The following is a 24,476-nucleotide window of genomic DNA, read 5'->3' on the forward strand; positions in this document are numbered from 1 at the left end:
TTTCATCAGGAAAAAAAAAAAAAAAAGAGGAAGGCTTTAGGAGCAACGTAACCCACTTTCCGCATTGTGAAAAGAAGATAATAGGATGCTGAGTAATTTTTATATTCGGTTTTCAAGATATCAATTTTTTCTTTTTACAATATTATTCACAACTATTCAAATGTTGTTCTATTGGGAAATGTTTCGCTTCACACTCCTATATATTTTAATTGCGTATGAATTTTGAAAATCAAACCGTTGAACTACATGTTCTTATTATCTTCTATACTTGCAAACTTTCAAGAAGATCAAAGATAGTAGCTATATCATTAATGATGTGATTAAATTTCAAGTTTCTGTGGTAAAAAATTAAGTATAAAAAATAAATTTATTAATCGAATAGTATAAATAACACTCGATTTGAACGAAATTTGACATACGTGTTAAGAATATAAAGAACGTGCAATTTAATGGTTATTTTTTCAAAATTCACATTTAATAAAAAGATGTAGAAAGAATTTAAAGGATTTCTTGTCCTTATTATTGATACTAATAAAAATGATGTTGGTAATAGGAACATGTGATGGTGATGTTGATGTCGTCCCACCAATTCATTCACAACTTGAGGTCGCAACTCTCACCTCTCCAGCAACTACTCTAGTATGAAAGGTTTGATGCAACATGCTATACTTGGAACTAGAAATAGAAACTAAACAGTGGTTTTAGCCAGATAATAAAATATACAAGCATTCACCAACTTGCTAGACAACTTTCCTTAGGACAAGACTATGAGCTGGTAAGGAAAATTTTCTCACAGTTACTTATAGAGTTAACTTTTACATGGTGCACACAGCACACCTCAAACTGAAGGGGCTGACTTAAAAGGCGTGTATATGCCAATACCAAACTTATCTATGGAGATTAATTGTTGAATATGAATAGTATATGTCAAATTAAATCCAAATCCATTCATCTTAAATGTATTTTTCATTTTCATACGTATAAATATCTGTTAAATTTATAATAGAAAACAGATAAATCATGAGGATTTTACACCAGTTCTTAAAACAGAATCGAGGCTAAGTGATTAGCCAGGAATAGTTCTATTGTGCTATTCTACTAATAATTGCCTGTTAAATTTAAAAATGGGCATGGGTATTGGAATCAAAGAGACAGATCCTTGGTTTTGCAATGAGGTCAACAACTCAATTCGTTTAAACAAAGCAGTCAACTACGTTAAACAAAAAGGAAGATAATTATGACTGCCTCGACTGTTTGTCGTCATCAGCATATATAATAAGGAATTTCTCTCTAAACAGAAAATGCAATCTTAAAATTTTATGGATTTCTATTTTGTTCTAAAGAAAAATTATGACGCTGGTGATGGATTTGTGCCATGATACATTGATACAAAGGAACATAAACGGCAGTAGAATAAAAATGTACAAGATTAGGATTCCACCGTGTGCTATCCAAGCTAATGTTCATAAACAAGGTAGGAGCAATGGTTGCTAGAGATTGAGGGTCTGCCAGAAGACATCTGCCCACCTGTGTGAACCCAAACATCGACCTGTCAACTGGTTCCTAAACATTTGAGAATGTCCTTCATCAGCTCTGCCACCACCTCGCTGTTTGTTACTTCTATTTGAGCCTCTCTAGTCCAGCTCAAACAGCCAGACATGGACCCATCTCTATTTTTACAAACAAAACTGAAAGTATCCCCCTCCATTTTCGCTCTTCTATCCTTGCTGCTCTCCTCCAGTAGCATTGGTTGCCAGTTGAAAGACTCTATAAAGGTCTGGCCTTGCTTATTTTGCTGCTGTTGAGGCTTTCCTTTGTTTCTGAACTTTAGCTACCCTGCACATTGAAATCAAACTTTTACTATACTTGACCACATTAGTGTAGGGAAAGGATCTCCTTTAGCAGTTGCCATGTTCCTATAAGTCCAATAGAGCATAAAATAGAGACAAACAACACCGAAAAGTACTTTTAAGTTCTCTGAATTTCCCCTGATGCCCTTCAGCCATCTCTTGATCCATGCCTGAATTGAATGCGCTAAAGGAAATCAGTTCTAATGGACAGATGAAACCAAACTAGATTCTAGATGACAAGAAAAAACGAGGAAGCTTTTTAATAGTTCCAAACAAATAAAACCCCTTTGCATACTTTAAATAAAACCAAACCAAATTATATTGGAAGGACTACAAGGAAAAATATAAGAATTAGAATTCTAGTTTATACATTTGAACTACCTGTCATGCAAACAAATTGAGCTTTGTGCTTATGGATTTCTAAAATAAGGACAACCCAGAAGCATAATTATAAAACGAAGAAAACAAATAAACAACAAGATGATATTTTTAAACCGTTAAATGTATACCAAGAACATTATTGAAGAATGGTGAAAGCTGCAAGTCAAGTCGTTTAAATACCACTGCTGTGCTACATGTAGTTTTATGTTTACTGTTATTGCTGTTTAAGTCATCACGTGCTGATCATGTGATATTTGAGTTAGTTTATTAGTAGACTGGTTTGTTAAGTTTGTTAATGTGTTAGTGACTCAATGTATATAAGCTAATTAGGTTTTCAATAATAATCAAGTAGAGCATTTATTCATTCTGTTTTCTCTCTTCTAATTTCAATATGGTATCAGAGCAAGTTGGCTCGGTGTATTCCATCGATTCTTAACTCATCCTCCATCGTTGAGTTTTCTTGAAGCTTTCTTTTCACTCTGCAGTTCTTTTTCTTTCGTTGATCCCTCTTGCAAAGTTTCTTTAATTCTTTGTTCACGTTTTTCTCTGATTCTTGAAACTAAGTTCACTATAAAACCTAGGTCAAGCTTCTCCAATGGCTTCCACAGCTGCCAATACAGATTTCGTATCATCTACTTCTCAAACCTCTGTACCTGTTTGGGAAAAACCATCTAGTCCCTATTTTTTGCATAGTAGCGAGAATCCTGGCTTGATTCTGGTTAATTGGCCTTTTATTGAAGAGAACTATGCTACTTGGAGCCGAGCTATCATTTATGCTCTTGATTCCAAGAACAAGATAGATTTCGTTGATGGCACCATTAAAGCTCCAACAAGTTCTTCAGATCCAATTTTCCCTACTTGGAAGAAATGCAACATAATGGTTCTCTCTTGGTTGATGAATTCGATGTCTAAGGATCTGATTTCAAGTGTGATTTACTTGAATACTGCACAAGAAGTTTGGATAGACCTCAAGAATCGATTCTCTCAGAGCAATGGCCTTAGGGTTCTTGAACTTCGAAGAATGGTGAGTACTCTCTCTCTGGATAATCTCTCTGTGAGTAGTTATTACACAAGGTTCAAGGTATTCTGGGATGAATTGGTTAATTATAAGCCAATTCCCTCATGTTCTTGTGGTATTGCACCTGTGGTTCAATGGCTGCTTGGGTTAAGTATCAAGAAGAAGAGCGTACTATGAATTTCTTGATGGGGCTTAATGAATCTTTTGCAATTGTTAGGGGACAGATCCTACTGATGAAGCCCTTGCCTTCACTGAATCAAGTCTTCTCTCTCATCACTCAAGAAGAGAAGCAAAAAAGAGTTGGTTCTAATGCCATTGCAGTTGAATCTGCTGCTTTCTTCTCTAGAGGTTCTAATACCTCATCTAACAAGGGTAACTATCCAACAAGTTTAATGGTAAAAGGGAAAGGCCAGTTTGTTCACACTGTGGAATACTTGGGCATGTGGTGGACAAATGCTATAAGATTCATGGTTACCATCCTAGGTATATGAACAAAGGAAAAGGGCACTCAGCCAATCAGGTTTCACTGGGTTCCAATCTAGATAATGCAGATAGTATGGAGGAATTGACTACAGTGGCTCTTACTTCTTCTCAGTGTCACCAACTCATGTCCATATTGTAGGCCCATACCTTGGGATCACAAGGCAATCAAGATTCTCCTCTTGGAACTCACCAAACTACCACACTCATCAATCAAACTGCTCCTGTCACCAAACCCTTGCCATCTGGTATTTTTCACACTGTAGGTACTTTACCTATATCTAATATTGACAGTTTAGATGAACCTGAAGGCCTAGACTCTATTACTTCCATGCCTCTTTGCTTGCATTCCTCCACCAACTTAGATCACTTAGTTTTTTCTTCTAATCTTGTCATTCCACCTGCCCTTTTACCTAATGAATGGATTATTGATAGTGGTGCTACTGACCACATGGTTCATTCCATTTCATATCTTACCAAAATCACTGTTGTAGCTCACATCTCTGTAAAACTTCCTAATGGTGTATTTGTTTTAGCCACTCATGTTGGTCAAGTGCAGTTATCATGTGATTTGATTCTTGACAATGTGTTGTGTGTTCCTTCCTTTTCATTCAATCTTATCTCCATTGGGAAGTTAACACATTATCTAAGGTGTTGCTGCATTTTTCTATCTCAATTCTGTTTTATACAGGACTTACTCTAGTGGAAGACGATTGGTTTGGGTAGAAAGCATGGTGGCCTGTACATTCTATAGCAAACCAACTCTGCAAAGCTTTCTGTCCCAATTCAATTTTTCAATTTCATGCCCACTACCTATCATGTGTTGTACCTCAAGAAGGCACTTTATGGGTTAAAGCAAGCCCCTAGAGCTTGGTATGATTGACTCACACAATACTTGGTGTCACATGGGTTCACAAGAGGAAAAGCTGATCAGACTCTCTTCATCAAAAGGAAAGATGGCGAGTTGATAGTTGCGCAAGTCTATGTTGATGATATCATCTTTGGGTCGACTAAGGATGAGCTTGCTTCTAGCTTCTCAAAAATCATGCAGGCTGAGTTCAAGATGAGCATGATTGGAGAGCTGACTCACTTCCTTGGATTGCAGATTCGTCAACAAGATTCAGGTATATTCCTATCTCAATCTAAATATGCTAAGAATCTTGTGAAAAAGTTTGGTTTGGAATCTGCTAGTTCTGTCAGAACCCCTATGAGCCCAAATGTTAAACTCACTGTTGACTTGTTAGGTAAAAGTGTAGATTCATCTCTATATAGAAGCATGATAGGTAGTCTTCATTATCTTACTACTAGTAGACCTGACATTAGTTACAGTGTAGGAGTGTGTGCTAGATATCAGGCTAATCTCAAAGAGTCTTATATGACTGCTTTAAAAAGAATCATAAAGTATATTAAAACCATTGTTGATTTTGGTGTGTGGTATAATAAGGACACAAATGATGTCTTAGCTGGGTATTCTGACGCTGATTGGGCTGTGAATGCTGATGATAGAAAGAGTACATCGGGGGGTTATTTTTATGTGGGTAATAACCTTGTCTCCTGGATGAGCAAAAAGTAGAATTCCATCTCTTTATCCACTGCAGAAGCTGAGTACATCGTTGCCGGTAGCTGTTGCACCCAACTTCTATGGATGTAAAAACTCCTCCATGATTATGGTATTTGTCAAGAACATCTCACCATCTACTGTGACAATACCAGTGTCATAAACATCTCTAAGAATCCGGTTCAACATTCTCGAACCAAACACATAGAGATTCGACATCACTTCATTAGGGAGCTTGTCGAAGATGGTACACTTACTCTTGAGTTTATTCACACTGATGATTAGAAGGCTAATTTGTTTACCAAACCTCTTGATAGCAAACGCTTTGAATTCCTTCGTCAAAACATTGGTGTTATCTTTATGGATTGATTCATTTCTCTCCTCCTTCTTCCTCATGCATTTGCATCTAGTTTTATGCTTTGCTTTGTTTAACATGTTTTTTGTTTTTTTTGTTTTCAGTTTTGTTTATTTTTGTTTTTCATAAAAAAAAAAATTGAAAAATCAGAAAAATACAAAAATAGTGTGTGTTTTGTGTACATTGGTACTTGTGTACCTTGGATGGTCATTGAAACAGAGTTTTCTAAATTTTGTATCTTTTGTAGTTTAGATGAGCATCTCTATGCACAACTAAGCAAGTGAGTTTTGTGACTCTTGTTTGTGATGAGTAAGATTAAATTATCTCTTGTACTTAACTTGTATCACTCTTTTTGATGGGAAGGACTAAAAAAATACTAAGAGAAATGCATAAATAACCATCTCACCACTGTTGCTCGCCAATCATGAATGACATTTGTGTGCTTCGGCATAGCAAAATTGGAATGTCAAATGCTTAACATAATTGGGTATTTCTTTTCTATCTCTTATATGCCCATGCATGGTTTGCTCAAAAGAAAAATATGCAAAGAAAAATAAAAAGCAAAAAGATCAAAATGCTTTTAAATATTATTGCAAGCTTGTATTCTAGGAGATGTGGGAGTTATAGGATGTACCTTGAAAATGATAGTCCCCATCAAACAGTTATATGTTGACACCTTTGCAATTTTGCAATGTTTTTCACACACAACACGCAATATTCTTTACTACTTTTGATACATGTGTAGGTACAATGTGATTTGACCATCACAAGGTTTACATGTGTTAATGTATGTTCACTAAATTGTCTTGACTTATTTTTGAAATATAAAATTGGTTAGACTTGTTTAGTGTGTGTGTGTGTGTTTTTGGGATCTATGTGCTTAAAATTTTTGTTGAGAGATGATTTTGAGAGATTAAAATCATATCTGTGTTTTTCCCTTCTTGAAAAACTGGTTTTTAGCAACCTCGACACCTCTCGACAGCAACCTCGATCTAACGAGCAACTTTCTGACCCCTTGATAGATCCTCGACTGCACCCTCGATCTATCGAGATTCCTGTTGCCTTGGACATATGCTCGATAGCAGCATCTATCAAAGCCTTTAAAGCTTGACAGATCCTCGATACCTCTCGATCTGTCGAGAATTACTGACAGGGGAAAATAAGGGGCGCTCGCGATTCAGATCTCATTTCTCTCATTTTCTCTCGATCTCTCTAGCCTTTTCACCTCCCAAAACCTCTCTCACTCACTTTAAACCTCTTCCTCAAGGTTTCTTCGAGCTTAATCAATTTTTTCCTCACTTGGTAAGTCTCTAATCCCTCATTTTAATGCATTTCATGTTTTAAAACCTAAGTTTTGGGATTTTTGAAAAATTTTGGGGTTTTCAAAATTGTTGAGGTTTTTGTGAAATTTTTGGGATGGGTTTTGAAGATTTGATCTTAAAAGCTTCATACATTGCATCTCATGAGCATTATAACAGTATTGTCATGCATTTAGATGTGTGCAATTGATTATGTACTGTTAGGTTTGGATTGGGCTGAGCCCATGATGCAATTTCTTTTGCATGTCACATGTTCATGCATTCCCATGCATATGTTCATTCTTTTCAATATACTTGCTATATTTGAAGTGTATTTGGGACTTTTCTGATTGTTTACTCTCTCTTTCTCCCTTCCTCCGTTTACGTTAGTATGCTTCTATGGCACCCAAACATAAATCCACTTTGTCCCGGAACCCTCTTCGTTTTGGGGTATCCACTTCTGCTGACACTACTCCATCTCATGTCCGGTTCCGTGATGAGAAGGCTAAATTGGACTTCTTTGAGAACTTTTCTTGACGAGGCATTCATTCTGAACGCCAAGTCATCTTGTCGGATTTCTCTGACACTAACCCTCCCACTGTCATCTACAGTAGGGGATGGGGCCACTATGTGACGCCCCGGTCACTTGTTTGTCCGTGCTGATTTAGGAGTTCTACTTCAACATGCATGGATTTGATTTTTTAGTACCTCATTTCATTTCTCGCGTTCGAGGATTGCGCATTGTTGTCACACCAGAGATTGTCTCTAATGTGCTCTGTGTCCCCAGGGTGGAGTTTCTTGACTACCCTGGTTAATAATCGTCTTAAGACAGTGTCTAAAGATGAGCTTATCTCTTCTTTTTGTGAGCGAACATCTGATTGGGGTGAGCATTAGTTCACTTCATGTTCGGGCTTTGCAAAAGGTCCTCATTTCCTTAACATGGTCATGACTTTTGTACTTCATCCTTTCTCTCACTATAACTTTATCACTGAGCCCCGTGCTCGATTTTTGCTCTCTCTTTTAGAGAACCTTAGTATAGACTTTCCCTCCCACTTCATTCTTTCTATTCTAGATGTGTATAGGGATTCGGCGACCCATGTTAAGCTCATCTTCCCTTTAGTTATCACGAGGCTTCTACGCCATTTTGATGTTCCTTTTCCCTCTTCCGATCCCTTTCATGTCATGGGTGCTATAGATGCTGGTATCGTTAAATGCAGTGAGGCACATCTACGTTCTCGATGGTTCGGATCGACTGCCATTCCGGCTCTTTCTACTCCATCCACCTCCGCTCCCTCTTCCTCTGTGGGTGGAGTGACTTTGGATGCGATCATGGCCCAGCTTCAGCGCATGGATGCTCGCCTTGACACTCTCACTGATGAGTTGTGTCAGGTGAACACCCATGTTGGCCGTATTGCTAGACGGTAGGCTTGCCTTGGTGGTTTTGTGGAGTCTCCCTCTCCTTCTCCTGAGGTATCCGAGGACGACGAGGCATCTGAGGACGATGACTCTGACGACGATGATGATGATAAGGATGGAGATGCTAGCTCTTCCAGCGCTGATGAGACGTCTACTTGACACTCTTACCCTTTGTCACTTGTGATAAAAAGGGGGAGTAGTTTTGGATATGAGAGTAATCATATTCAGGGGGAGAGTTAGTATAGGACCATTTTGCTAGGGAGAGTGTTTATATGAGGGATGTAGTGAGGATTTGATGTATCTTTTTCTTTTCTTTCTATTGGAGATACATTATTCTTGTACATGGGTCTTGTGACCATTATTGACATACATTGTACTTATTTTCTTTATATGTTGATGTATGTTTCTTTTCACCTACCCTTACATGTGTTGTTTCTTTTCTCTCTTTATGTACATGCTTCTTATTACTTGTATGCAATCTATTATTTCCGTTTCACATAAAGATGCCTTGATGAGTTTTGTTTAAAATGTTTCAGAAATATAGGTTGTCAAAGTCTACTTGCCATAAACTCTCTTTTTGCAAAGTTTTTCAAGAGTTTGTGTTAGGATAGATTTTATTGTATTCAACAAGTGAATATGAGTTGAGTGATTTATGACTTCTCTCATATGTTCATTTGTTTGTTGTGGTTTTGTCATGGATTGCCAAAGGGGGAGATTGTTAGGACGTATGTGTTTCATATGTTTAGGAACATATGTCACTATTTTATGTAATTGGCTAATCCTTTGACAAAATGCACTTTACTTGTTTTTGGGTAGATCTAGGATGTGTTTAATACTTCAAGAAACAAGGTTTCAAGATCAAGTGTTAAAACCATGCAAGTCTATCCAAGATTCAAACTGAAAAAGTGTCTGTCATTAAAGTTTAACAGCTAGCTCGACAGCTAGCATCTATTGAGCTTAAAGAGCTGTCTAAGCCCATGGCTCGACAGTGGCTCGACAGATAGGTATTTGTCGAGGTTTAAGAAAAACAGATTTTTTTGTTCTATTTTCTTCCAATCCGTGATTATGTGTTTGAGCTTTCTTTTGTCTCAACCCTAGACATATAAAAGGATTATTTTAAGGGCCGTCAAAGGGAACACAAGTTGCACAAGTGTTGAGCAAAGTTTGTTCATGCAAATTGTGACTGGAGACAAAGTTTGCCCTAATTCATTTCTCCTGTGAAGAAGCTGCTGTGTTTGTGTATCGTAGGGTTTTGTAACCGAGCACCTTCTTGATTTTCATCGTGTGGATGAACTGAAAAACTTTGTAGCCAACAACTTTCTCTAGTTGGTGATTAAAGTCGCGTACTAGGATCTGTGTAATTTGTTAGTCACGTACTGGGAGTCGTGCATTACAAGGAGAGATTGTCACTATAGAACAAGTCCAATTGGGTATTGGGGTAAGGGTTCAACTGTAAGTGGTATAAGGTATTGAGATTCCTTTACTTGTAACCACTTGTTTTGATAATAGTGGATTCTCAGGAGTGGTGACTTTAAAATCACCCGGTGGGATTTTTGTCGTGTAGGTTTTCCCCATTTGAAATCAAATCACCGTGTCAACTTAATTTCTGCTACATACTTAGTTTAATTGGTGATTTGTTTGTGTTACCACGCGCAGTGCATGTTAATTTGATTAATTAATAAACTTGATTAATAAATCAATTAATTAATCATAAGGGGTCAATAAATTTTTGGCCTATCAGTTTGACAAGCTCATTTGACTGGAAATTTGATGGCAAATATTTCAAAGGGTACTCACTCCAATCAAGAAATCTTAAGCTCTTAGGAAGAAGTTTGAGATCATGCATTAGGTGAATGCTATCAGTTTTGAGCAATTTCAAGCAAGACATCTTTGAAAAGGATTCAGGATTTCAATCTACCTCATTTGAATAAGAACTATAGGGTAACCGTAAGAATATGCCTTGAATTTTTTTTTTACCCTTGTAATCATGAACAAAAGGGATTAGTGAATTGCAAAACTACTCTAAGTTAAACAATGTTATTGAATAATATAATAAGATATATGCTTGGGTTTTATTAATAACCTCTTACCGTATTTTTTGTTAGCACATTGTCAATATCTTTATACAACCACAATCTGCTACGCTCCCCAGGATCGTTAGGGGACTCTTGACGAACTATATCTTGACCCATTTGTTGGACTAAATCATGCATCCACAATTGCTTGTAATGCCATTTGATGAGAGATTTTTCTTTAAGAACACTTTATCCAATTTTAGGATAAAGCTCAAGATAATCTAATATTTCTATGATGGTATCTTGATCCTCGTGATTAAAGAAACATGCAATATACAAGAAAATTTCTTTCTCTGTTTCTGATAGTCCATAAAAACTTATTTGAAGTATATTGAGATTTTTTCTTTTAGGAAATGCTTGAAGCCTATTTAATTCACTTTTCCAATCATTTTTACTTCTCCCTAACAAAAAGGAACCCAAAATATCAATGGCTAAAGGAAGGCCATTAGCATAATCTACATAGGCTTGGGACAACTCTAGAAAATCTTCATTAGGATGTTCTTTTCTAAAAGCTTGCACATTAAAAAGATGAAAAGCATCATTATAATCCAATCGTTCAACCTCATATTTTTCATCTACTTTATGTTTTAGCAAATCCTCATCTCTTGTTGTAATTATAATTCTACTACCTAGGCCAAACCAATCATGCTCCCCAACTAATTTGTTTAGTTGGTCTAAATCATTTACATCATCAAGAACAAGAAGAATCTTTTTGTGACGTAACCTAGTCTTGATCATGAGAGCTCCATTATCAACATCTTGTACCTTGATATCTTTGTGCATTAATAATTCATTCAAAAGTGTTTGTTGTACTTGATGTAAACCATGTATTTTAGAAACTTCCCTGATGTTAGCAATAAAACTACAAGCTTCAAACTGATTGGAAACCATTCTATAAACAACTCTAGCAAGAGTTGTTTTACCCATTCCTCCTATCCCCCAAATTCCTATAATGCGAACATTGTCTGACGTTATAGCTAATAATGACTTCAATTTCTCAACTTGGGAATTTATTCCTACTAGTCCCTTGGTATCGACTGAGAATGTATAACTTAGATTATTTAATATCACTTTCACAATGTCTTGAATTAATTCTGCCTTAGACCTGCAAAGAAGAGAGAGCAATTAATTGTAAGTCTGAACCTACCACACAAGACCCAAAATGAACTTTAGTAGATATATGGCATTCAATTTAGTTGGTTAGAACTGAAATAATGTATCATTATTAGGAATTCAAAGGGGGAAATAGTGGCTACTATGTGTAAGACGATAGAGGCCTTTTTTCCCCCCTCTTCTGTGGAAGCTATAGTTATGGAAAGAGGCCTCATTTTTACAAAGGTTTAAACTGAAATTGGGACGCATAAATGTTATTGAATGCTTCAAGCCAAACTCGAAATAACTACCCATATAAGTTTTTTTTTGATGCAAGATAGAATTTTTACTCTAGCCTAATCTAAGTGTATATGTGTGTGAAGCTCATTCCTGGAGATTTAAAACCCCGGCCCTTGCCCCCCACACCTCACAAGCACTTATACTTGTGGAGTGACCATCGCACCAAGGGTATGCGGTGGTGCCCATATAAGTTTTGTGTAAGTTTTACGTACACAGGATTTTTATTTGCTGAGGAGTTTTTATTTTTATTTTTTTTATTTGTTTTTTTTATAGGAGCTACACACACACACACACACATATATATATGTATATATATATATATATATATATTAATTATAGTATTTAAATTGATTTGAATCATTAAAAGCTATTCATCCGAATACTAATTGATCTTTAATTAATGTAAGATATTCATTTAACTTTTTTTTTTTAAATTATCTATTAGGGTTTTATCACATGAATAATCCATTTTTTCAATGTAAAAAATCTATTTATGAATGGAATGATTTTGAGCATTTAGATAATTATCAAGTGCATTTTATGTAAATTCATATTATTTTGATTAATATAGACTCATAAAATGTTATAATAATAATAATAATAGGTGAAGCTAAGAGAAACTCAAATTAAAATTCTAAATTAAAGTTCCAATTTTGCGCCATGTGTCCTAAATTATTTATTCTTAAAGAGTTTTATTTCTTAATTTTAGAATCAAACGTGGTACCATATCATAAATATTCATTCAAGTGAGTTATTAAGTACAGAAACCAAAGAATCTAGAATAAATGAATCGTAAAAAAAAAAGTGATTCACAATAATTAAAAAAAAAAATAACATGGATAATTTACATTTTATACCTAATAATATCCTTACAATTTTTTTTTTTAAAGAGATAACAAAATATAAAAATGACTATCAATAGTATTTAAATTATATATATAGGAATTATATTATGCATCATATTGTATATCTTTAAGTGTATCCATGCATATGCATGGAGTTACAAGTTAGTTGTAATAATGTAAAACTATACTATAAACATTTATTATGTGATTCTCTTCATACTTTACTCTTTATAGACAAATTTTTATGAAGATACTTTACTCTTTATAGACAAATTTTTATGAAGGAGAATGAATTATTATAAAAAAAAAAAATTTAAGATCCTATTATCATTTTTTATATTTATTTGGAAGGAAACAATAATTTGTTTCCCTCTTCAATTAAAACTTTTTCTTCTTTCCCCCTAAAGTAGTTTTTAGTCATTGATAAAATATATTTCTTTCTAATATATATATATAGCTTAAGAATATCACGTTTGAAAGAAAATATCACATATTTGTTAGGGCCACCTGATACCAACTTTGGAGTAGTTGCACTTATACCCCTAAATTTTTATTTTGGCTAATTTAATACGTAAAGTTTGTCACTACAACAAATAGAACCCCTTAATTTTTCCTTTTGCTAATTTAGTAAATAAACTTTGATATTCTAACAAATATCGATAGACTATATATTTAGGTGTGCTACATGTATTATTGAGTCTAGTCATTAAGTTGACAAACCGTGAGCAAAAAGAGATTTATATGTGGTTTTAGATAGGGGTGGCAAAATCTGATACGACCCGTGAACCCGACACGACTAACCCGTTTATAAACAGGTCATGGGTCGAGGCTAAATGGGTTCGGGTCATATTCGGGTCGACACGGCTGACCCGTTTAATAAATGAGTCGTGTTCGGGTTCACACATGTGAACCCGTCTGACCTGTTTGACCTGTTTAAATAATAAAGGCATTAAATTTTGCTATTATTGTTTTTTTTTTTGTTGTAATTATATTTTTATTACTATATTTATGGCCGTAATTGTATTTTAATTTTAGATATATAAAAATTGATAATAGATTATTTAGGTCATATATGACCTATTAATCAAACAGGTTATTAAATAGGTTATTTGTATTAACTTTTATATGACTTATTAATTAAACAGGTTAAACGTGTCGGGTTAGGTCAACCTGTTTAATAAATGGGTCGGGTTAGGGTTGAGGATTCTTGACACGTTTACTAAACAGGTCGGGTTTGGGTCAACTCATATAGCAGAGTACTTATGACTCGACACGACACGAACCCGACCCGCGAACACGAATTGACACCCCTAGTTTTAGAACCTTCTTGAATGGTCAAGATTGCTTGCCTAGGTGCTGCAACTCAGTTTTCAAGATTTCACATTCCAATAGCTTTCAAAAATTGTTCCATCAACCAAACATGCTGTTTTTCTATAAATCAAGCTTAAGTTGGATTGACCGAACTACAATAGATTGGATTTGTTGATTCAACCCCATTCATCCCATTTTGTCACTAGGGTTTCATTTTTTACTAAACCTGTGATATAAAAGAAAACCCTAAAGGACGTGCCCAAGATTTTTAAGGAGCTTTAGAAAATAGGTGGAGAGTACATCTCAAGGTTGTTGTACCACTTACTCTCTATGTCCACTACTGATGATCACACTTGACGTACATCTAGATTTAGAGTGTTTGAAGATGCTGCCAATTTCGGATTACAAGTGCCGGAGCAGAATCTTCAAGTGGATACTTGAACTTATGGATGTGATCATTAGGTTCACATGTAACATCTTCATACCTAAAAAAGTTAGTGGATTTTGGAGTTAGGTTGGGTAACAATAGTAAGTTTTACTAAGAATATGATTATTTAGGTTGTAAAACTTCGATTCAATTAGTGGACTTGTTAGAAAGGGTCATTATAGAAAAATGTAAAATGTTTTACCCATTTTTTAAGTGTAAAAACATTTTACAAGATTTTGCATAGCTTTTGCTGTTTGATTGAAAATATTTTACAGTTGGCCAATATTTAACCGTGAAACAAATATGGTAAAATGTGTAAAATATTGTTAAATTTTATTCTAAAACTTTTTAAACTAAAACAATGGGAATGTCCAATAAACCTTTCTTTACAAAATACAAACACAAAAAAAAAGTTATTAAACTAACTGCTACCTAAATTTTATGAGAGAGAGAGAGAGAGAGAGAGAGGGTTTCATTGGGTATACAAAAGGTACGATTTGGTTGTTAGTGATGTTGTTTCGGCCTCTACTGACACCGCATGCCATCGTAGATGACAGCTTCACTAAATTAAATAACGTGTAATTATGGTCTTTAAAAGTCTTAAGTCTTAACTACTAGTTTCGTTTAGGTTTTTGAATGATATTGGAGAATAGCGTTTTACTTTTACGCATTAATAAGTTTAGATGACAATAGCTAACCAATTGCGATTTTGGAAAATTAATTAAAAGGTCTTTTTTTTTGAAAGTCGAAAGCTTTGAATTGCATTTAGCTGGGCATTACTGGTTAATACTATGTATTTTGGGAATTTCACGTAGCCTTTGTATAGTTGATTTGGCTTAGCCTGTGGTGAGCTCGATCGGGTTTCGTTGTTGGTTGAAGTGGCTTTTTGTGACTTGTGAGGTGGACATGAATTTTAAAATAGTTTACTACGAAGAATTGGGTGGGTTTTTTTTTTGTTTTTCTTGACTTGGACATGAGAAAATAATTCTTTTTATTTGTAATATGTAAGTTTAATATGAAATCCATAACTTTTTTTTTTTTGTATCTTTTTCTCTTTAGTTTAATATGAAATCCAACTTTTTGTATTTTTTTACCTCTAGTTTAAATTTTAGAGCTATTTTCTTTTCCATTTTTTTTTTTTTTTGGTGTGTGGCAAATTTGAGTTATAAAGGATTCCATGGACATTTCCATTACCGTTCAAGGCTCAAAAGTTGTCTCTTATTGTCTTTACTCTGTAGAGTTGAACGTCATTGAGGCAAAATAATTCATGAAGAAATTATAACAAAATGAAGATCATGACTTGAAATGAACATTTTAATTTGCCACTTATAACTCTTGGAGATAGGACAAGGCTGGACAACTTTTGAACCTTCACGTGTCAAATTAACTACGTACTAATGTTATCCTCTTATTCAGCAAAAAAATAAAAAAATAAAAAATAATGTTATCCTCTTCATTACAAAGTTATAAATGGACATTAATTGCGAACAATAACATCAAGTTGGCTTTTTGAAAAAGAAAAAGAAAAAGAAAAAATACTGAATACTTCAATAAAAACTTTAGGCTAAAATGCAAAACACTTCTTCTATGTTTCACCAAAATTCATTTCAATCATCTAATTTTGCTTTTGTTTTAATCCTCTAACTTTCAAGTTTATTCAATTAAGGCTTTTCCATTAACTTTTGTTATATATTGTGGTTAATTTTCCAATTCTTTAAATTTTTCTTCAATTTTTTTTAATTAAAAAAAATTTAATTAATGATTGAAAAGTATTTTTCGGAATTATTTTTTTCAAAAAATTTTAACAAAAGTTGACGAAGAGGCCTTAATTGAATAAATCTGAAACTTAAAATATTGAAATTAACAAAAGCAAAATTATAGAACTAAAATGATGTGCTGCATTAATTAAGAAATTAAGAGCATATAGAAGCATGAACTTAAGCATCACCACAAGACTATATAACTTTCTCAAACAATCTCATAAATTTATGAGATGGTTTGAGAAGCTAGTAGTAACACCTAAGCCACACCCACCACATGAGCTATTAATGATCAGTGTCATCTATGATTTCTATGTGCCTCGCCATGTCCTTTTCAGTATCTTATAAGAAACTCTAACAAGGCTGCATTTTGGGCAGCAGGGCCCAAATGGCTCTAATCTCCGAGAGTCTGAGCCATGCTGACCGTGCTTAATTTATCTCTCCCTCTTTCCCTTATTTTCTTTTTTCGGCTATGTCTTGTTTCCATCTAGTTATCAAAGCAGTTCTTAACATCTTATGTGCATTATAGAGTCTGGTCAACAATAGTGATTATTGCTAGGAAGAAGGTAAAATGGGTCATCCACCTTTTGCCTCTTCATGAGAATTAGACAGGTCATGGCTTCCAACTAAAATTTTTTTTGAAAGAGAATACTAAAATTACTAGCAATTTTACTATAAATTGTTTATAAACTAATAATGTAACAATGTAACAAATAAATTTTTAAAAGGGGATAATTATAAATTACCCCACCTGAAATTAGGTCTAAATTTCATATTACCTACTCACAGTTTGAAAGTGTTATTTTACCTACCCAAGGTTTGCTCTAGTATTATACAGTCATTACCCATTTCATCACTTTCACCATTTAAAAAAAAGAAAACAAGATTTAAAAGTTAGAATTTTGTTAAAATTGATATCCCAAATTTAAACCCCATCTCCACCTAGCAAAAATCACAAGAATTAAACCATTTAGCAAACTATTAGTTTGAAATTGTCGTGAGCTTGGGAAAACAAGTTTGCAGAATTAGTGGGGGCAAAAAATCTCTCTATTGTGTTCATTGCCAAAACATAGACAGATGAAGTGTTATGATTGGTGGCTTGACTTATGGTGCATGCATGTCAGCGCACCACATGGGATTATCTCGCATTAGTGTTGGACACACTTTTGGAAGCTCACTTGAGATTACAAGTCCTACTAGGACTGTGTAATATTATCTACGTACAAACCCAAGTAACTTTGGTATTGATCTCTATCTAGTATCCTAGCCGACTTTGCCCAATATAAATATATATGTTATACGGCAATTGTGTGTATCAGTGCCGCGATATTAGAATAGGTTTCTCTATTCTCTGTAATCGTATAGAGTTGTAAGGCGTGACTTTGTTCCAGAGATTTTCAGGTTTTTCTAGTCACGTGCTACCTAGACTGTTTATTGAACTGTAAAAAGGAGACCTTCAAGATTTTTAAGGTCGAACCGAGATTGAACCGGGGTCGAATTATGATGACATCATAATTAATTTAATAATTATTTAAATATAAATAAATATATTAAATTTGTAAATATTAGCAAAATTTACTAAAAATATCTTAAAAACTGAAACAAAATTTCAATGAAATTTTCATGATATTATAAGGCTAACATAAAATAGTACATTATAAGGCTAATAAAAAATAGTACAACACAATAAGCATAAAAAGAAATTTTATAATAATCCTTTAAGAGAAGTCATTTCAATTAACTAAAAACGACTTTTAAAATAAATTCATAAATTGCATAGGTATTATTCTTAAATAAAAAGTTAATTTAGCAATGAAAAAAAAAATAGTAAGATTTAATATGTTGAGAAAGATCGATGACATAGAAGTTTAGAAACTATAAATCATGTAATTTAATATAAATTTAATAATACTGCATATTAGCTGCCAAGAAGAGCACTTGGTCCATTGGTCAAGGCTTTAGTCTTGGTGCTTACAATCTGAGAAAGCTCAGGTTCGGATCTTGGTAAGCGCGTTTTCCTTTAATTTTTCCAAATAAGTTCTATTCCATGAACTGGCCTACAGTTCAAACGATTTTCCGAGTCCGGTTCGTGTTTAAAAACCATGATTTGGGGTTTGGGTTTTGTGAGAGTGTTTTGGTACCACATTTGTAATCTCTTTCTTTTGTTAGTGAAACTTTCTCTTTGACGCCGCCCGTGGATGTAAGCCAAAAGCCAAACCACGTAAATCTTTGTGTTCCCGTGTGATTGTTTCTTTTGTCTTTCTATTTCTATTTTGCATAAACCCACTGTTATTTGGATACATACACAACAAATAGATATTTTCGCTTCTGTTATTCTCAACAAATTGGTATTAAAGCTTCTGCTTTTACAACAAACTGGTATCAGAGCCTTGGGTTCTTTGTTTTGGTATCATTAGATCTATTTGGTTGTGTTCTTATTGGTTCACTGGGTTTTTTGGTATGGCGACAAAGGCTTTGTTGACAGCAAGATTTGAGATCGAAAAATTTAACAGGAAGAACGATTTCAGTTTATGGCGTGTCAAGATGCGTGCTTTATTAGTGTAGCAAGGATTGTGGAAAGCACTAAAGGGCAAGAATACTTTGCCAACAACGCTATCAGATGTGGAAAAAGAAGATCTGTTGGAATGGGCACATAGTGCAATTTTGTTGTCTCTTGGAGATGAGGTTCTAAGAGAGATTGTAGACGAAGAAATAGCTGCAGGATTGTGGCTTAAGTTGGAGAGTCGGAACATGACTAAGTCTCTTACAAATCGCTTGTACATGAAGTAGCGGCTATACACCATTCGGATGAAAGAAGGTACACTTGTTTCTAACCATCTTGATGAATTTAATAAAATTGATCTTGATTTGAAAAATATTGAATGCAAAGTAGAAGATGAGGATCATGCTCTAATTTTGTGATGTTCATTGCCTCCTTCTTTTGAGCACTTTGTCAACACCATGTTGTATGGTTCTAGAAGAGATTCTATCTCAATTAATGATGTCAAAGATGCATGAATTCTAAGGAATTGAAGAAGAAGGTTTTTGAAAATTGGGGCGATAATTATGCCGATGATCTTGTTGCTAGGAGTAGATCCAATGAAAATGGGTCTAGTAGTAATAGAGAAAAATCTAGATCAAAATCCAAATCTGGTAAGTGTCACTATTGTAAAAAGGAAGGACATTGGAAAAATGAGTGCACGCTACTCAAAGAGAAAAAGGAGAATGATGGTTCTTCAAATACTAGTAATGTAGCTAGTGTTGCGGGGGTTAATTTTGTGGGTGATGACATAGTTCTATTAGTATCTACTAGTTGCTCCGGTGACGCTTGGGTCCTTGATTCGGCTTGCTCCTATCATATGACTCCTAGAAGAGATTGGTTTACTACCTTTCAGTTAATTAGTGGTGGTGAAGTTCTGATGGGAAATAATATGATTTGTAAGGTCTTGGGGATAGGAACCATGAGAATTAAGATGTATGATGGTGTTGTTAGGACTTTGTCTAATGTTTGTCACGTGCTAGATTTGAGGAAAATTCTTCTATCTTTGGGTATATTCGATTCTCAAGGGTACAAATACATCAGTGAAGGTGGAGTTTTGAGAATTAGCAAGGGTGGTTTAGTTTTCATCAAGGGAAAATTGGTGAATGGTCTCTATATGCTGCAGGGAAGCACAATTGTTGGTGCTACAACAATATCTTCATCAGCAGATCCAAATTCAAACAATAATTGTTTGTGGCATATGCAATTAGGGCATATGGATAAGGTTGGCATGTCAATATTAAGCAAACAAGATTTGTTCAATGGCCTAAAAATTGAGAAGCTGGACTTTTGTGAACATTGCGTCTTTGGTAAGCAGTGTAGGGTCAAGTTCAATATAGAATTTTTGGTGTATTTTCTGACATACAAGAGTGATGTTTTTGTCACCTTGAAGCAATATAAGACGCTTATTAAGAAGCAGACTTGTAAAAGGATTAAGCGTCTCTAGATAGCTAATGGTTTGGATTATTGCTTAGGTGAATTTGATGAGTTCTGCAAGAATGAAGGTATAGTGAGACACTGCACTATTAGAAGAAAACCACAATAGATTGGGGTTGCAGAATATATAAACAAAACTCTTTTGGAGAGGACTCATTGTATGCTCTCAAAATTTGGTTTATCTAAGGACTTTTAGGTTGAAGCAATAAATATGGCCTGCTATTTGGTAAATAGGTCTCCATCAACTATCATTGAATTTAAGACTCCTTTTGAGGTATAATTTGGTACTCTTGTTGATTACTTTATTTTGAGAGTATTTGGCTGTCCTATTTATGCTCATGCAAATGATGATAAACTTGAGCGGTGGGCAAATAGGTGCATATTCCTAGGCTATGCATTGGCGATAAAAGGTTATAGGTTGTGGTGTATGGATTCAGGATCCCCATGGTTAATTATCAGCGGAGATGTGAAATTTGATAAGTCTGCTATTGTTGACCAGTCAAAAGAGAGTATTGGGACAGTCAAAGACCACGGTGTTGGTGAGCAGGTGGAGCTTGAGGTTGAAGCCTTGTGGATTGTTGCTTTGGGTGAAGAAATTGTGTCTCTTCAATATTTGAAAGGTACTGCAAATATTGACTTGGTATATTATAGGGCTTCTACAGAGAGTAGTAGCATTGTTGGATTTGTGAATTCTAATTTTACTGGTGATTTGGATAAGAAGAGATTTTTGACAGGTTATGTCTTCACATTATCTAGTTGTGCCATTAGTTGGGAGGCGACGCTACAGTTGACAATTGTTTACTCTTAAATTAGTATATGTTTACCATTATATAAAAAAATGCTTAGCAATATATAGAAAACATAAATAAAAATATATTTAATAATTAATAAAGAAACATATCTCGCTGCACCCTCATCCTACTTTTTCAAAAATTACTGTGTCGCCGCACCGCACCCGCACCCAAATCCGAATCCGCACCCATGCTTTCTAGCTCACAACTCAACTCAACCAGACTTCTGTTGGTCCAAACCAAGTCCTCCAATATTTATCAACTCCAAATAGGACTCCAAATTTGCTTCTGCTACTGATGTTGCTTAAGGTACTGTTTTGTATTCAATTCTTTATAGTGCTATTTGATTAAAATTTGGATGTTATGGAGTCAAACTTAGTTGACTACAATTTGGTATGTTTGATTCTTCGTTCTTTCTCTAACATAACAAAAGCTGTAAATCTATAGGTATCAAAGTTGCATCAATGAACTTATAGTTGCAGAGCTTTGTAGTTTATGTTCTTTGATGAATGAGTAATTTTTGGGTTTGTTTGATTAGTTGATTGCTCTTGTGCTGAGAAGTAATTGTTCTGAACTTTGGGTGAAGGGTTACTTTGTCAAGTGAGTTGTAAATTTGTCTTTCTAGACTTGAGCTCTCTATGATATTTGATTGCTTTTAGTTCAGACTTAGAATAGTTTTGATTTTCTTGGCTTTGTTTTGCAAGGAATTATAAAAACAAATACCAATGACCTACATAGAAATCTAAATCAAACTAAACTGTTTTTGCTTCTCTAAGATGTTATAAATTATTAATAAATTACAAATGTAGTAAATCTTAAGGTTTTGTTTGCTTTTATTGTTAGATTAGGTTCATGATCTTCGAGATTGTAGATCAAATTTTTATGTGAAAGGCTATAGTTGTTGAGTTAAATTTTATCAAGGTTGGATAAAGAATTATATAATCTTAAATAATAAGTCTTGGCATAGTTTCTACTAATTGTATAAAATTGTATAAACGTGTAGGGATAATTGTTTTAGACATTCAAGAGTAACAACTTCAATAGTTTTATTATTCTAATGGACTAGGAAAGTATATTCCATGGTTTTATTTTTATTTTAAAAAAATTGAATCATATTATTCTTATGTAAAGTAATTTGGAGGATATTACTGGCTTTAAGTCTTCTTATTGTATGCATTTTCTTATGAGACATTTTGGCTATGTCTTTGTATTTAAGATTGAAGTTAAGGTAGGTAGATGAATTGTTTATTAGTGATCTAGGGAGGTGGATGAAAATTGTAAGTGACTAAGATAATTGGCAGATACATCAAAGGATGATTTTGATAAATAAACATAACCAAAAAGTAACCGGAATCAGAAAAAATTTCAATGACAACATTGTCTATATAAGAGAGAGGCAAATTGAAACCATAATACAGAAACATAAAAGCAGCAGAATATTAATAACTATTGGGGTAGGCGGCAAATGACATTCTGTTTCTCTAAGGGAGAAGAAGGAATGGGAGTTGGCCAAGATGGTAGCACAAAGGTTAAGGTATTGGGGGTAGTAAAAAAACCGTGTTCGCTGTGATTAATATCACAAAACACTTCGAGGGTTCTACTCTGCAAGTTGCATATGACAACCTTCGATTGAATCAACAAATACATGATATCCCCATCATTGGGATGAAAAGCTAGCACCGAGATATCAAGAGGGATAATCCAAATCCGGTCGTTTATATATTCTGTGAGCGAAGGAGATTTTTCTGAAACCATTTGGCTGAAACACAGCTCGTGCTTCAAACACCATTTACCTCATGCTCCGCTTCCATTATTTTCATTATCAAAGTCCTTGAGCTCCCAAACGCGTAAACTGGTATGCGCATTACCTGAGACTTGACATGTCCTCAGGCAGCCGTGACACAGTCCAAGGCAATCGATTTCATGGAATGGCTCAAATTCTACAGGCTGCTCAATCACACATGTGCTGCTGTTGCTGTTGTTGATGTTGAACGGGTCGAACCCGAGAAGGCGGCCACCACTAATTGGCCAAAAAAGCAAACCTTTATAGGGTACGGTGTGAATAGAAGTTAGAGACCATCGAAATTCACCCAGGTTGGGTGGACACAAAACCACGGAGTCGCCCCATTCACCGGTGTCAGACGAGAAAACGTGAATGTTAAATTGGCTTAAGTTGGTGCGTGTGCTAAGAATGAGCACCACCTTGAAACTAGAACTGATTTGTGTATCATTACTGTCGTCATAGCCGCTGATGATCCCAGCCCGTAGCGGCAATATAGGTTGAGAAGAGGAAGTGGACGTGGAGGGAGCTTGAGACATTGCCTAGTTATTGGATTGATGACAGTGTAAATGACTACGTTTTTCAAATCACCAGGCTGCTGCTGCTCCACCACCCACTTACTACTTTCGATCCATAACAGCAAGTGATTACACGAAGCTCGAATCCAACCCCTGTGACGATCGCGTAGATAAGCAGCGACAGGTTTCAATTCACATTCAGACTCAGAATTTGCCGGTGTTATGGGAAGATGTCGCTCGACATCGTCGATATCACCGTACTGGTAGAGCAAGGTAAAGGGCTGTGGCTGCTGTGAGTGCTGTGCAACAAAGCGGCGAGCAAAATAAGGAGAAGAGATAAGAGTAAACCAGCGCTTTGATACCCACTTGCAAGTCAACACAACCGTGCATAATGGCAGTAAAACCAAAATTTCCATCAATACCCAATCCGGAAGGTCGTCCATGGTGCTTGGGCTGCTGCGATTATTCATAAAATGAGAATCTATGGAAGCAAATTCTTCTTCCGAATCCATACAAGTACAAGGATCCATGACACCATAAACTACTCTTGAATTATCTCTTTTCTGTTTAGGGTTGGCGACAGAGAGAAGTGAGAGACTTTGGAACTGCTTACATATTTATATATAGAAGATGAGATGGGTTCAAGTTATACCTGGTGTAACTCTAAAGAGTTACACATTTTTTAAGCCATTGGATTTAAGTAGATCCAACGGTAAAAAAAATACCTTTATTAATACTAACGTTTTTACAAATGCTAATAAAATTGTTCAAGAGTTTGGACCTTATCCAAAACCCAATATAGCAATATGAACCTTATCCATGAACACCCCACAGTTCTCACTTTATGTAATTTAGACTGAGAACGGGTCGGGTTGGGTTCAAAGCCCACCGGACCTGATAAAATCGGGTTGGCTGATGAGGAGTCCGAACTTGCCTGAAAATTCGATTTTTTTTTTTGATAAACTGAAAATTTGAGTTGACCTGCCTGTAAAGTCTATTACTTTATTTGGTTATCAGGTCCTTGTGTTTATTTTCATTTTTTCACTTCCAACTTGTTTTGGGGATTTTTTTTGGGTGGTAAATTACGTATTTGGTGCATTATTTTTACACTATTTTGCAATTTGGTTTTTGACTTTTCAAATATGTTAATTTAGTCTCTAATATTTTATTATTGTGTCAAAATGGTCCGTGCTGTTAAGTGATGCATAGAAAATGATAATATGACTAATAGTCAAAATAAAATAT

At 34.9% G+C, this 24,476-nt stretch overlaps 1 protein-coding gene across 1 annotated transcript; it reads left to right on the plus strand.

The window, feature by feature from the left end:
* Positions 1 to 2,826: 2,826 nt before the first annotated feature.
* LOC115990037 lies at positions 2,827 to 3,426 on the plus strand. The gene has a single exon (XM_031113896.1). It carries the CDS (start codon positions 2,827 to 2,829, stop codon positions 3,424 to 3,426), a length of 600 nt encoding a protein of 199 aa, XP_030969756.1.
* Positions 3,427 to 24,476: the final 21,050 nt, after the last annotated feature.

The sequence above is a fragment of the Quercus lobata genome, chromosome 5 (assembly GCF_001633185.2).
Source record: "Quercus lobata isolate SW786 chromosome 5, ValleyOak3.0 Primary Assembly, whole genome shotgun sequence".
NCBI classification, from domain to species: Eukaryota; Viridiplantae; Streptophyta; class Magnoliopsida; order Fagales; family Fagaceae; genus Quercus; species Quercus lobata.

Coding starts and splice junctions, on each gene's coding strand:
- LOC115990037 (XM_031113896.1), top strand. CDS start 2,827: ATGGCTTCCACAGCTGCCAATACAGATTTCGTATCATCTACTTCTCAA.